This window comes from Heterodontus francisci, chromosome 3 (assembly GCF_036365525.1).
Source record: "Heterodontus francisci isolate sHetFra1 chromosome 3, sHetFra1.hap1, whole genome shotgun sequence".
NCBI lineage: Eukaryota > Metazoa > Chordata > Chondrichthyes > Heterodontiformes > Heterodontidae > Heterodontus > Heterodontus francisci.
The window spans coordinates 35,961,655-35,977,031 of record NC_090373.1 but is presented as its reverse complement, the minus strand read 5'-3'; the positions used below and the strand labels follow the sequence as shown (position 1 = coordinate 35,977,031).

At 44.2% G+C, this 15,377-nt stretch overlaps 1 protein-coding gene across 1 annotated transcript in view; it reads left to right on the top strand.

The window, feature by feature from the left end:
* hcrtr2 (hypocretin (orexin) receptor 2) overlaps positions 1-15,377 on the top strand; it is a 149,372-nt gene that overhangs the window by 31,196 nt on the left and 102,799 nt on the right. Inside the window, exons 3-5 of the mRNA XM_068028445.1 lie at positions 6,855-7,098; positions 13,020-13,135; positions 13,224-13,447. Of these exons, the coding sequence (XP_067884546.1) occupies positions 6,855-7,098; positions 13,020-13,135; positions 13,224-13,447 (584 nt within the window). The remainder of the gene's footprint in view (positions 1-6,854; positions 7,099-13,019; positions 13,136-13,223; positions 13,448-15,377) is intronic.

Sequence of the window (15,377 nt, the reverse complement as noted above, 5' to 3'; positions counted from 1 at the left end):
AGGGTAGTAGTCGATGGATGTTTTTGTGAATGGAAAGCTGTTTCCAGTGGTGTTCCACAGGGCTCAGTGTTGGGTCCCTTGCTGTTTGTGGTATATATTAATGATTTGGACTTAAATTTGGGAGGCATGATTGGGAAATTTGCTGATGACACAAAAATTGACCGTGTAGTTGATAGTGAAGAGGATAGCCATCCATTCCAGAATGATATCAATGATTTGGTTGAGTGGGTGGAAAAGTGGCAAATGGAATTCACTCCACATAAATGTGAGGTAATGCATTTGGGGAGGGCAAATGAAGCGAGGGAATACACAATAAATGGGAGGATATTGAGAGGGGTAGAAGAAGTAAGAGACCTTGGAATGCATGTCCACAAGTCCCTGAAAGTGGCAGGACAGGTAGATAGAATGTTGAAAAAGGCATATGGAATGCTTTCCTTTATTGGTCGAGGTATAGAATTCAAAAGTAGGTATGTAATGCTGGAACTGTATAAAATGCTGGTTAGGCCACAGCTGGAGTATTGCGTACAGTTCTGGTCACCACATTACAGAAAGGATATAATTGCTCTGGAGAGAGTAGAGAGGAGATTTACAAGAATGTTGCCAGGGCTCGAAAGTTGAAGCTATGGGAAAAGATTGGATAGGCTAGGGTTGTTTTCCTTAGAACAGCGGAGACTGAGGGGTGACTTAATTGAGGTGTACAACATTATGAGGGACCTAGACAGATGAGACAGGAAGGACCTGTTTCCCCTAGCGGAGAGGTCAGTTACCAGGGGGCACAGATTTAAGATGATTGGTAGAAGGATTCGAGGGGACATGAGGAAAAACTTTTTCACACAAAGAATAGTGGGTGTCTGGAATTCACTGCCAGAAATGGTGGTGGAGGCAGACACCCTCAATTCTTTTAAAAGGTACCTGGACATGCACCTGAAAAGCTGTAACCTGTAAGGCTATGGACCAGGTGCTGGATGATGGGTTTGTTCGGCCGGCACGGACAGGATGGGCTGAATGGCCTCCTTCTGTACCGTAATTTTTCTGTGGTTCTATGGTTCTATGTCCTGGGACTGAGATTATTGACCTCCAACAACCACAACCATGTTCCTTTGCGCTAGGTATGACTCCAACCAGCGGAGAGTTTTCCCCCAATTGCCATTGACTCCAGTTTTGCTAGGGCTCCTTCATACCATACTCGGTCAAATGCTGCCTTGATGTCAAGGGCAGTCACTCTCACCTCACCTCTGGAGTTCAGCCCTTTTGTCCATGTTTGAACCAAGGCTGTAATGAGGTCAGGAGCTGAGTGGCCCTGGTGGAACCCAAACTGAGCGTTAGTGAGCAGGTTATTGCTAAGCAAGTGCCGCTTGATGGCACTGTTGATGACACCTTCCATCACTTTGCTAATGATTGAGAGTAGACTGATTGGGCGGTAATTGGCCGGGTTGGGGATTTGTCCTGCTTTTTGTGTACAGGACATACCTGGGCAATTTTCCACATTGCAGGATAGATGCCAGTGTTGTAGTTGCACTGGGTCAGCTTGACTTGGGGTGCAGCTAGTTCTGGAGCACAGGTCTTCAGTACTATTGCCAGAATATTGTCAGGGCCCGTAGCCTTTGCAGTATCCAGTGCCTTCAGCCGTTTCTTGATATCAGGTGGAGTGAATCTGATTGGCTGAAGTCTAGAATCTGTGATGCTGGGGAACTCAGGTGGAGGCTGAGATGGATCATCCACTCGGCACTTATGGCTGAAGATGGATGCAAATGCTTCAGCCTTGACTTTTGCACTGATGTGCTGGGCACCCCCATCATTGGGGATATTTGTTGAGCCTCCTTCTCCAGTTAGTTGTTTAATTGTCCACCACCATTCATGACTGGATGTGGCAAGACTGCAGATCTTAGATCTGATCTGTTGGTTGTGAGATCGCTTAGCCCTGTCTATCACATGCTGCTTCTGCTGTTTGGCATGCAAGTAGTCCTGTGTTGTAGTTTCAGCAGGTTGCTATCTCATTTTGAGGTATGCCTGGTGCTGCTCCTGGCTTATCCTCCTGTACTCTTCATTGAACCAGGGTTGGTCCCCCAGTTTGATGGTAATGGTGGAGTGGGGGATATGCCAGGCCATAAGGTTACAGATTGTGGTTGAATAAATTTCTGCTGCTGCTGACGGTCCACAGCACCCCCTGGGTGCCCAGTTTTGAGCTGCTAGATCTGTTCGAAATCTAGCCCATTTAGCACGGTGATAATGCCACACAACATGATGCAGGGTATCCTCAGTATGAAGACAAGGTCTGTGCGGTGGTCACTTCTACCAATGCTGTCAAGGACAGATGCATCTGCAACACATAGATTGGTGAGGACGAGGTCACATATGTTTTTCCCTCTTGTTGGTTCCCTCACCACCTGCCGCAGACCCAGTCTAGCAGCTATGTCCTTTAGGACTTGGCCAGCTCGGTCAGTAGTGGTGCTATCGAGCCACTGTTGGTGATGGACATTGAAGTCCCCCACCCAGAGTACATTGTGTGTTCTTGCTACCCTCAGTGCTTCTTCTAGTTGGTATTCAACATGGAGAAACGCTGGTTCTTCAGTCGAGGGAGTGGGGGTGGGGGGCGGTTGTGGGCAGTAGGTGGTATTCAGCAGGAGGTTTCCTTGCCCATATTTGACCTGATGCTAGAATCTGATGTCATAGCTGAGGAATTTCACAGAAATGTAGACAATGCACGCAAGTAGGTTTTACCATGACATGTAGGTCAGAATCTTTCGGTCCCCGAGTGGCGGGAACGGAGGCCAGGAGAGCAGTAAAATGCTGGGGAGCCATGTCAAGACAGCTCCCCAATGCAGTCCTGCCGCAGGGGATATTTCCCAGTGGCAGCGGCTCGGCTGCCTCCCTCCATTCACCTGTGAAATTTCGTGCACATCGGGTAAGATTTTGCCAAAGTGGTGGAGGTCCCATAGTCGGGGTGGTTTACTGGTGGCCCGCATCCTCGTGTAGGAGGTGGGACTTCCCCCGCGATACTTCCAATAGCAGGCAGTTAAGAGCAGGCAGGCAGGAGAGGTGGCCAATTAAGGACGGTGGATGGGCTGTCCACGCTGCTGGCCCAATCAGAAGGTGGCCGCTCTGGAGCTTCGGCAGCATCACTGGGAGAGGTGGCCACTGCTGAGGCAGCAAGGAGAATGCAAGAGAACCTCCATTTTGAAGGGCTAGCATTAAATATATTTTTATGTAGGCCGAACAGGCAGGACCCGGAGAATGGCGGGGAGACACCATTAGTGGCAGCGTTGGGGCCGCAGGTGCCACCATTTGCTATCAGTGTTCCCCTCCCTTCATCACAGAGCCTCTGGATCCAATGGCCCTCTCGGGAAGCCACTGGGAGATTGCCTTCATACAGCTGGCAGCTTCCCCACCTGGCAGGCACCCGCTCTGTCACTGGCAAAATGGCAGCGGTTTGGGAAAACTACTCTCAACTGGACCATTAATCATTCAAATTGGCAGCCTAGCAGCTGCCATTCCCGCCACCAGGAAAATTCCTTGGCGGTGGGACTGCATTAAGGATCTGTCCTGGTACAGCTCCCCAGCATTTTAGCATCCCCCACTTCCGTTCCCACTACCTGGAGATTGGTAAAATTCCACCCATGATTGCAAGTCTTATATACTGGGGAAAAAAAAGAGCATATTTAATGGTAGCGCTGAACAAACTAAGAGAGCAGCTGAAAGAGGGCTCAGAGTGATCCTAGACCCTATGCTGATCATCACCAGTCAGTGCACAGCAGCAATGAGCAGAGCAAACAGAATATTGTTAAATAAATTGAATTTAATTCTGAGACAATTAAGATGAGACTGTTTGGTGTTCTGGTCAAACCCAACATTGAATATATCTTCAATCCTGTTCATGAGGGAAAAATCCAACCCTGGAATAATACAGAGAATGGCAACTGGATTGATCCCCAGTTTCGAAAGCCTGAGCTATGAGGAAAGATTGGGAAAGTTTGAATCTTCAACCTTGAAGAAAGTCATATGACAGGGGGTCTTATATATTATTAAGATACTATATGGAATAGAAAAGATTAAACCTGAGTACTGTTTCAAGTTAAGCCATGACTGCAGAACAAGTGGACAGGGTAGAAATGGGCAAAAGGCAAGTTCAGGATTGCTGTTAGGAAGCACTACTTTATTCAAAGAATGATCGATACCTGGAATTATAGGGAAAATCAAATATTAAAATACAAAGTTAATACTGTGACCCGCTGAACCACCTTTCTGTATGATGAATTAACATGTTCAGGTTTGGGATGTTAACTTCTCTCTCATAGATCTATATTTCTTTATTTTTCTCATGCTTTAGGTGTCAGCTCTGACTCAGTGATAGTATACAAGATTCAAGATAGATTATCTGACGTCTGACACTTTAGTGCAGTACTGAGGGAGTACTGAGGGAGTTCTGCACTGCCGAAGGTTCTGTCATTCAGACATAACATTAAACTAAGACCATGGGCTGAATTTTACGCCACCCCAGCGGGTTAGATAGTGGCATGGGGGCGGTGTAAAATTGAGCAGGAGGCTCCAGGAGGCCTACCCACCCCACTCCTGCCTCCAGTCGACGTTATGGCAGTCGGGCGGGGGAAATGGCCCACCCGCCTGAGGCCAATCAAGGCCCTTAAGTGGCCACTTAACAACCACTTAAGGGCCCTCACCCACCTCCACGGGTATTTTACCAGGACAAAGAAGCCCACTTGATTGGCATCCCATCTACAAACATTCACTCCCTTCACCACCATGCACAGTGGCAGCAGTGTGTACCATCTACAAGATGCACTGCAGCAACGCACCAAGGCTCCTTAGACAGCACCTTCCAAACTCGCGACCTCTACCAACTAGAAGAACAAGGGCAGCAAATGCATGGGAACACCACCACCTGCAAGTTCCCCTCCAAGTCACACACCATCCTGACTTGGAACTATATCGCCGTTCCTTCACTGGCGCTGGGTCAAAATCCTGGAACTCCCTTCCTAACAGCACTGTGGGTGTACCTACCCGACATAGACTGCAGCGGTTCAAGAAAGCAGCTCACCACCACCTTCTCAAGGGCAATTAGGGATGGGCAATAAATGCTGGCCTGGCCAGCGACGCCCACATCCCATGAATGAACAAAAAAAAAACCTGTGGCAAGCGGGTGTGCTGGGGACGTGAAAGGCATAACTCCTGGAGTGAGACTTGAAGCAAGAAATTGTTGAGTTAGAGGCAAGTGTGCTACTAACTGAGCTACAACTGCTATATAAGAAAAGCTGTGTTTCTCTGTAACTATTCTATCAAATCTTTTTATAATTTCAAATACCTCGATTAGTTCCACCCGCTATCGCCTAAACTCTAAAGAATGCAAACTAACTTTGTGAAAACAGCCCTCAATAATTTTACCTCTTAAGCCCTAATATCATTCTGGTGATTCTGTGCTGTATTTCCTGCAAGGTCAATACAGCTTTCCTGAGATTTGGTACTCAGAACCGATGCAGTATATGGGGATTAACCAAGGCTCTGTACAAATGAAGCATCACTTCCTCACTTTTGTATTCCATCTCCCTTTACATAACAGCAAACATTCCATTAACCTTTATACCTGTGCACGAGATTTTAGTGATTTGTGTACATGGACACCCAAATCCTCCATAGCTCCTTGTCTCTCACGATTAAGAAAATATTCCGAGTTGGCTTCTTTGGATCTAATGTGAATGAACCCACACTTTCTCACATTAAATTCCATGTGCTACAGTTTTGCCCACTTACTTAATCTGTCTATGTCCCTTTGTAATTTCCTGCTCTGATCTACACAACTTACTGTTTCTTCTAACAGAATCATTTACAAAATTGAATATACAATTCTCTATTCCTTCATCCAAGTCATTGATGTATATGTTGAAAAGCTGAGGCTCCAGTATAAGACCCCTGGGGAACATTGCATGCCACATCCCAATAATCAGAGTACATTCCCTTTTTCCCTTTATGCTAGCTCTGCCTCCGAACCTAAGAAAGAAAGACTGCCATTTATGTCGTACTTCTTATGACCACCAGACATCTCATAGCACTTACAGCCAAAGAGTTTTGAAGTGTAGGCACTGCTGTAATGTAGAAACCAGGGCAGCCAATTCGCACATTGCAAACTCTCACAACTAGCAGTGTAATAATGACCAGATAATTTGCGTTTGTGAGGTTGTTTGAGGGAAACTGGAATAACTCCCTTGTTTATCTCCCAAAAAGAACCATAGGATCTTTTATATCCACATGAAAGGACAGACAGAAGATCAGTTTAACATTGCATCCAGAAGACATCATCTCCACCATGCGCCACCTCAGAGCATCAGCCTTGATTTTAGTACTCAAGTCGTGGAGTAGGACTTGAATCTAGAACCTTCTAACTCTAAAGCAAGACTCTAGCAACTGAACCACAAGATAAGCTCAAATGCCAATATTCTCTTGGCAGAATCTTAACAAATACCTAATGGATGTCCATCTAGGTAATATCTGTAGACACTTCTCTTATTTACCACATTAGTGACCTCCTCAAAAAATTCAGGAAGATTTGTCAGATGTTTGATGCCCACAATTTGCCGCTTTAAAACAGCTTTGAAAAAGGCCAGGCTCTGACCACTTTGAGGCCAAAATGAGTGACAAAATATTAAAATCGGTCCCCAGCATGGTGATGTGAGCAGAGGTTGGTCAGACTGCATAAAATTAATTTACACAGGTAAACAGATTTAGAGCACAAAGCAGGAGAGGCCCCAACTAAATTCACTGCCAATACATTTGTCCTTTTGGTGCCGTTAACTGATGATAGAATCTAGAAATGAGGTTTAATAAATATATTTTCTTTCTTACAGACTGTTGCGGTGTCTGTATCTGTACTAACACTTAGCTGCATAGCATTGGATCGCTGGTATGCTATATGTCATCCACTTATGTTCAAAAGTACAGCCAAGCGAGCACGAAACAGCATAATAATGATATGGATTGTATCCTGTGTACTAATGATTCCCCAGGCAATTGTAATGGAATGCAACATCATGGTGCCAGAGTTAGCAAACAAAACGCTTTTGTTCACCATCTGTGATGAGCACTGGGGAGGTAAAAACAATATTGAATTGTTGTACAGCTTATGTTTTATAAAATAAATCACAAAAATACAGCCTGTCAGCACTTTTTTAGGCACTGATATCATGCCATTCTGAAATCCACAGAACCAAATTAGACTTAGCAAATATTATACTGTGCTCTCTTTTTGTTTGTTTTTTTTATAAAAGAAATTACAGAACTCGTGTAACAACTGCTTTTCTGCTTTACCATCACAGTACTGAATTTATAACCATTGTTCAGCCAAGCCTAATGCAACACTGAAAAATCTAAGGTGTTATTAATAATTGGGAAAAAATACAAATATTTGCAGAAATAATTGAAAATGGCACTGATTGCTCACAGTGCACTGGGAATAAATGTGTTATGTTTTTACTATGTTAATTATACTGAATATAACTTGTGGAATAATGATTTACACATATATTTAGAAAGCATTATAATGCAAACATAAAGACAAACAGTGATTGCTGGAAGTGAAAAATAAAATCAGAAATGATAAAAATACACTTTAAGCCAAGCAGAATGCAAAAGCCAAGAAGGTTTAATGATACTGCCCCTTTTTCTGAGGCAGGCAAAGAGGGGGAGGGACGGTACCAGGCAAGAGTTCAGATCTAACCAGTGGAAAACGGAGAAATACAAACAAAGAGGGAAATATGGGTTTGGTACCTCATTAACTAATTTTAGAACAGTGGAAAAAGGTGTAAAATGTGCACTACACCTAGGTCATCTCAAATGAGAAATCGATAGTCAGGGAATTAATAGACTGTGGCCTTGAAATTTGACTGTGCAGTGCCTGAAAAATGGCCTCCAAAGCACCCAATATGGTGGGCAGTAGGTGCACGCAAATTGCCAGCCAGTGGGGTGCCTCTTGCTATATTGCTTTTGGGCCTCCTTATCTCGAGAGACAATGGATACGCGCCTGGAGGTGGTCAGTGGTTTGTGAAGCAGCGCCTGGAGTGGCTATAAAGGCCAATTCTGGAGTGACAGGCTCTTCCACAGGTGCTGCAGAGAAATTTGTTTGTCGGGGCTGTTGCACAGTTGGCTCTCCCCTTGCGCCTCTGTCTTTTTTCCTGCCAACTACTAAGTCTCTTCGACTCGCCACAATTTAGCCCTGTCTTTATGGCTGCCCTCCAGCTATGGCGAATGCTGGCAACTGACTCCCACGACTTGTGATCAATGTCACACGATTTCATGTCGCGTTTGCAGACGTCTTTATAGCGGAGACATGGGCGGCCGGTGGGTCTGATACCAGTGGCAAGCTCGCTGCACAATGTGTCTTTGGGGATCCTGCCATCTTCCATGCGGCTCACATGGCCAAGCCATCTCAAGCGCCGCTGACTCAGTAGTGTGTATAAGCTGGGGGTGTTGGCCGCTTCAAGGACTTCTGTGTTGGAGATATAGTCCTGCCACCTGATGCCAAGTATTCTCCGGAGGCAGCGAAGATGGAATGAATTGAGACGTCGCTCTTGGCTGGCATACGTTGTCCAGGCCTCGCTGCCATAGAGCAAGGTACTGAGGACACAGGCCTGATACACTCGGACTTTTGTGTTCCGTGTCAGTGCGCCATTTTCCCACACTCTCTTGGCCAGTCTGGACATAGCAGTGGAAGCCTTACCCATGCGCTTGTTGATTTCTGCATCTAGAGACAGGTTACTGGTGATAGTTGAGCCTAGGTAGGTGAACTCTTGAACCACTTCCAGAGCGTGGTCGCCAATATTGATGGATGGAGCATTTCTGACGTCCTGCCCCATGATGTTCGTTTTCTTGAGGCTGATGGTTAGGCCAAATTCATTGCAGGCAGCCGCAAACCTGTCGATGAGATTCTGCAGGCACTCTTCAGTGTGAGATGTTAAAGCAGCATCGTCAGCAAAGAGGAGTTCTCTGATGAGGACTTTCCGTACTTTGGACTTCGCTCTTAGATGGGCAAGGTTGAACAACCTGCCCCCTGATCTTGTGTGGAGGAAAATTCCTTCTTCAGAGGATTTGAACGCATGTGAAAGCAGCAGGGAGAAGAAAATCCCAAAAAGTGTGGGTGCGAGAACACAGCCCTGTTTCACACCACTCAGGATAGGAAAGGGCTCTGATGAGGAGCCACCATGTTGAATTGTGCCTTTCATATTGTCATGGAATGAGGTGATGATACTTAGTAGCTTTGGTGGACATCCAATCTTTTCTAGTAGTCTGAAGAGATCACGTCTGCTGATGAGGTCAGAGGCTTTGGTGAGATCAATGAAAGCAACGTAGAGGGGCATCTGTTGTTCATGGCATTTCTCCTGTATCTGACGAAGGGAGAACAGCATGTCAATGGTCGATCTCTGTGCACGAAAGCCACACTGTGCCTCAGGGTAGACGCGCTCGGCCAGCTTCTGGAGCCTGCTCAGAGCGACTCGAGCAAAGACTTTCCCCACTATGCTGAGCAGGGAGATTCCACGGTAGTTGTTGCAGTCACCGCAGTCACCTTTGTTTTTATAGAGGGTGATGATATTGGCATCGCGCATGTCCTGGGGTACTGCTCCCTCGTCCCAGCACAGGCATAGCAGTTCATGTAGTGCTGAGAGTATAGCAGGCTTGGCACTCTTGATTATTTCAGGGGTAATGCTGTCCTTCCCAGGGGCTTTTCCGCTGGCTAGAGAATCAATGGCATCGCTGAGTTCCGATTTGGTTGGCTGTATGTCCAGCTCATCCATGACTGGTAGAGGCTGGGCTGCATTGAGGGCAGTCTCAGTGACAGCATTCTCCCTGGAGTACAGTTCTAGGTAGTGCTCAACCCAGCGGTCCATTTGTTTGCGTTGGTCAGTGATTATGTCCCCCGATTTAGATTTGAAGGGGGCGATCTTCTTGATGGTTGGCCCAAGAGCTCTCTTCATGCCATCATACATTCCTCTGATGTTTCCGGTGTCTGAGGCCAGCTGAATATGACTGCATAGGTGTTGCCAGTAGTCGTTTGCGCAACGCCTAGCTGTTCTTTGTGCAGTACTTCTGGCTGCTTTAAGTGCTGCGGATGTTAAATCGCTGGGGGCTTTCTTGTAGTTCAACAGTGCAATGCAATGTGTCACCAGGTTTCATGGAGGCACCCAAGATCGCGTTGTTGGCACCAGCTAGACCTCATTGTCACAAGGCGAGCCGCCTTAAACAGTGTTCAAATCACACGCAGCTTCCACAGTGCGGACTGCGACACCGACCACTCCCTGGTGTGCAGCAAGGTTAGACTCAGACCAAAGAAGTTGCATCATTCCAAGCAGAAGGGCCACCCGCGCATCAACACGAGCAGAATTTCTCACCCACAGCTGTTACAAAAATTTCTAAATTCACTTGTAACAGCCCTTCAAAACACTCCCACAGGGGATGCTGAGACCAAGTGGGCCCACATCAGAGAGGCCATCTATGAGTCAGCTTTGACCACCTACAGCAAAAGTGCGAAGAGAAATGCAGACTGGTTTCAATCTCATAACGAAGAGCTGGAACCTGTCATAGCCGCTAAGCGCATTGCTATATTAGTGTAGGTAAAAAAAACATCAGCATCTAGGGCTCAAACCTGAAAGAAATATTCAGCTTCTGAATATTCAAATGATGGTCTAACATTTGCTTGAGGTCTTTACGGCCATATTGGTTTGCCTTGAACACAGCTAGTGCTAGGTCGACTGCATGCAGGAAAATCAGATCTACATGCAGCCTAACCAGTGGTCTTTAAAGTAATCAGTTCAGGCCATCACCAGCAAGCTAAGTGTTTAACATAGATTGTGGAGCCAGGAGAAACAGGAGTGCTCCTTCCGACACCCCTCCCCCCGCGCCCCCCCCCCCCCCCCACCCCACCAACATTATAATCACACAGGCTTCTCCTGGCCAATGTTCGCCCACCATTGCAACCTTGACCTCTCCCTAATTGCCCCTAATTGCCACCAGCTGCTACTCACTATTCCTGATCATCGCAATCCCCCCCCACCCACTTCCTGAATTTTCATTAGGTGTCCACAGCTTTCCAGCTCAATATCAAGCGTGCCTCAGACCTATCCTTTCAGGAATGGGGAAATGGATATCATTCCTGCTCCCTCTGTGTGTCTGTTTGTGGGCACACTTGAATTTCTAGGTCAGTATCCTTAAAAATCTAAGCGGTCAGTCAACAAAACGGAAGTGAGCAGAAAATGAGCAAACCTTGGGAGAATTTAGCTGGAGGAGCAATATTATCAAACAACATTGTTTCAAGGTAAATAGCATAATTCCAGTCAGTTCTTGATCTTGCTGTCCATCCAGTGATGACTTGTCAATTGCCTAATCAGCAAGTTCCTATCTTTCTTGGTGCAAAAGGGAGAAGGAAGCTGAGTGGAATCATTTTGGAGTCAGGTTAACTCCAAGTTGACATGCTTAGTGATGGGAGATCAAAACTGTGTTGATCCTCTATGGACCACTAATCCAATTCCTGAGGTTGCAATACTTCAGTGTGCTATTGATGGTTAACATCTAACGGACTCATTAACAATACTTGGAGCTTCGGGCACTGGGGCTTAGATTTTCCAATATGGTTTCAAAATAATTCGACTAGCTAATCCCTTAACAAATAGCACAGTTCTAGCTGAGCAAGCAACAGGGAGTGTATCAGTGCTTTCTGATGGCAAGCTGTCTACTTTAAGCTGGATAAACTCCAGCAATGCCCCAATGTACTCTCAGAGGTCTTTAAACCTTGGTTATTTGACTGTGTCTAAGTTCTGTGGGCTCGGGTCAGTGGCGTGTAACACCATAGCAATGTTCTTAACACTTAGCTGTGTGGGGTGCTCCCATGAAAATACTCATATACCCCAAAGGGACGCTTGTGTTAATGTCCAAAAGATAGGTTTAGCTACACGTTATTATAGAAAACCTGTTTTTTTATTACTGTACAGCAATAGAAATAGTTGAACAGACCTTAGTTTTGTGCGACTGTGTAAATTGAGTGACAACAGGTGGGCAGCCCATTTTTAATCGCTCTCAATTTTTATTTCCATTGAGCTCTATGTCATAAAAATTGGACTGTCAACTCGCTATCACCCATTTTACACTATCACACAAAGTTAAGATGTACCCTAGCATGTGCATAAACAACAAATACAGACATCTGATGAGGAATGGATCTAAATCTGACCTTTGGGACTGCCTGGAATCCATTTAAGTTCTGGGTTCCTCAATTTGAAAGCAGGAGAGACCATGAACTCCACATCAGATAAACTCTGCTTGTGTGAACTTTTCAGTTTGTTGCTTTGAAGACAGTTAGACACGGTGATGTTTTTCTGTGAGTATTAGACAACTGGTTGACCAAAAAATGGTCAGTGTCATAATCTCATTAAAGAGTAATGCTATTTGGACAGATACTACCTCTAATCTAAATGTAAACGGGGATGGTTATGTATTGCAGTGATTTGATGCTAGATTTGCCGCTGTTTATGTCTAGTCTATAATGCAGCTTTGTTGTGAAATGACAAACAGAGCGAGTAAAACATGGCACATATGTACAATTGAGAATTGTCAGTGGTTTGCAGCTCATCCTTTCACCTTGTAAAGTTTTTAAGTGGAATAGAAATGCTTATATTTCAGAGACAGTTGTTTCCAGCACATTCTTAATAGTTCATGCAAAGTTCCAGATTTCCCATCCTGAGTTATGTTCCACTACCACTAAAAATCTTGGAAGATAAAGAAATTGTTGGACAGTGATCAGCTATTAATACAATCTTCTATGTTTTGTAATACCATGTGTAGTTCGCTGAATATATTATCTTGAACTTTCCATCGACAATTTTTGGTAACTGGAGGGATATGAAGTTTAAATTAAAACTAGGTGGTGGATCAATATTATTGGAATGTTCTATTGCCCAAATAAATAATTAATAATTTTGTGAAACTTTAATATACACTTCTGATTATACTTTCTTTTTTCATTACAGATGACATTTATCCCAAGATCTATCACATCTGCTTTTTCATTGTTACATATATGGCCCCCTTGTGTCTAATGATTTTGGCTTACTTTCAAATATTTCGAAAACTTTGGTGTCGACAGGTAAGTATGGGACAACGCCATCTACAGTAAGATTATTTTGAAGCACACAAAGGTTGCCATATGCAGTACTTTCTGACTTAAATTACAGATTCCGGGGACTTCCTCGGTAGTACAAAGAAATTGGAAGCCTCTTGCCCTGCAGTGTTCATCCCAGAAGGCCGGTAGGGTCCAGACCAAGACACGAACAAGTGCTGTTGCTGCAGAAATCAAACAGATCCAAACAAGACGGAAGACAGCACGGATGCTTCTGGTGGTTTTTGTTTTTTTCACACTTTGCTACCTTCCAATAAGTGTTCTAAATGTTCTGAAAAGGTGAGTTTGGTATTTCCTGGATGCTGAAAATACTGTCATTAAATTAATACACAATCTGAAACATTCACAAGTTACATTTACATGAAGTTTATGATGTTGGCTCCTTGATTGGCTGTGATAAGGATTCTGTATAACGACTTAACATCTCATTTTTTGAGGATAGGATGTCTTATCTATCCATTTATCTTTATGTATCTATCCATCGATATTGATTTATTGATATATTTATCTTTTTAAAAAAATATCCATGACATGCAACATGTATCCAAAGTTATTTAACATTTTAAAACAAAGTTGCAGGGGTAAGGACATGGAATAGGACTAATTGGATAGCTCTTTCAAAGAGCTGGCACAGGCACCATGGGCTGATGGGACTCTTTCTGTGTTGTATCCTCCTATGATCCTATGAAATGAGCAGCATATTTCATGGGCCCTTGGGCATCAGGGTATGACCATGGCAGAAAGTCTATGACTTACCCTGAGTTTCAAACCTCAATACAGTTGTTCTTGTCACCTGTTACACCTTACTGCACTTTGAGACAACTTCTTGCAGCTGAGGAACGCTATATAAACACAAGTCATAATTGCATGGACCCCAGTGTCTTTCAAACTTATTCTTCCTCTTCAAAGATACGTCTATTGTCATGGAAGTGTTTTTTTTTCTGTTTAAAAACTAAGGGTGGGGGGGGGGGGGGTGCCTGTGTACCTTTAAGACTGAGAGACGTTTTTATATCCAGTCTCTGAGAAGTCTCTGCCTCAGGCATGACTTTTGTTGTCTTTTGTGTTTCTGTGTGTTCTGGAATTCTCTGTAAAGTTAAACAGTTAATTCAAAATCCAACTAAACCTGCTGCTATACTCCTTGTTGAAAGATCTGTGTAACGCCCGCTGCAGCCAAAATGCCATGAATGTCTATCCAATACAGACTGTTCATCAAACTCGCCTGGAGACTTCGAGTGGCATTTGACTATTTGACTCTGCAACACCTCACCGCTCCTGGAAAATAACACCAGGACTTACAACCCAGTTATTTTATTATTCCTAAGACACAGCTCTAATTTAAAACATCCTTTTAAAATTGGTTAACTTTTGGTTTTTGAACGTATGTGTGTGTGCATGAGGTTTAGGAGGAATAAGAAGTTATAAAGTCTTTTCAGACATAGATTGTTGAAGATTTAGTTTATTGATAAATAGTTAATTTGTTGTAGTTTAAAGATTCCTGGTTTGGTGTGTTTTATTTTGGGGGTTAATAAAGTGATTAATTTGGCTAATTCCCAGTAGATGGGAAACTTTAATAATATGCTGTGTCCTTTGGAGTAATGGGACTGAATTGAGAGTGTATTACTCCCGCTTCAGTCGTAACATATTAATTGGGGGCTCAATCGTCCGGGATCCAAATCCAATGCCAATTATGTGAATTATAAGGGGAGTAATAATTTGAAAGAGAAAAAAATAAAAGGAACCAGGTTTCTTGTATAATAGGAGAAAGGCTAATTCATCAGAATGGCATTAGCAGTTGCTGCAGAGTTTCTGGGAAAGGAGAATGTGTTGCTCAGTGACTTGACAACTTTAACCAAGATTAAACTAAAAGATTTGGCTGCAAAGCTGGGGTTAGAATTGAAATCAGATGCTAAAAAAGCAGAGATAATTGACGACATCGCCCAATATTTAAAAGTAGAAGAAGAAAACAAAGAACACGTGGCTGCAGGGATGGTGTAAGAGGGAGGGTTTTGGTTTCCTGGATAATTGGGGCTCTTTCTGGGGTAGGTGGGACCTCGACAAATAGGATGGTCTTCACCTGAACCAGAGGGGTACCAATATCCTGGGGGGGAGATTTGCTAGTGCTCCTCGGGGGGGTTTAAACTAATTCAGCAGGGGAATGGGAATCTAAATTGTAGTTCCAGTGTACAGGATGTTGAGAGTAGTGAGGTCA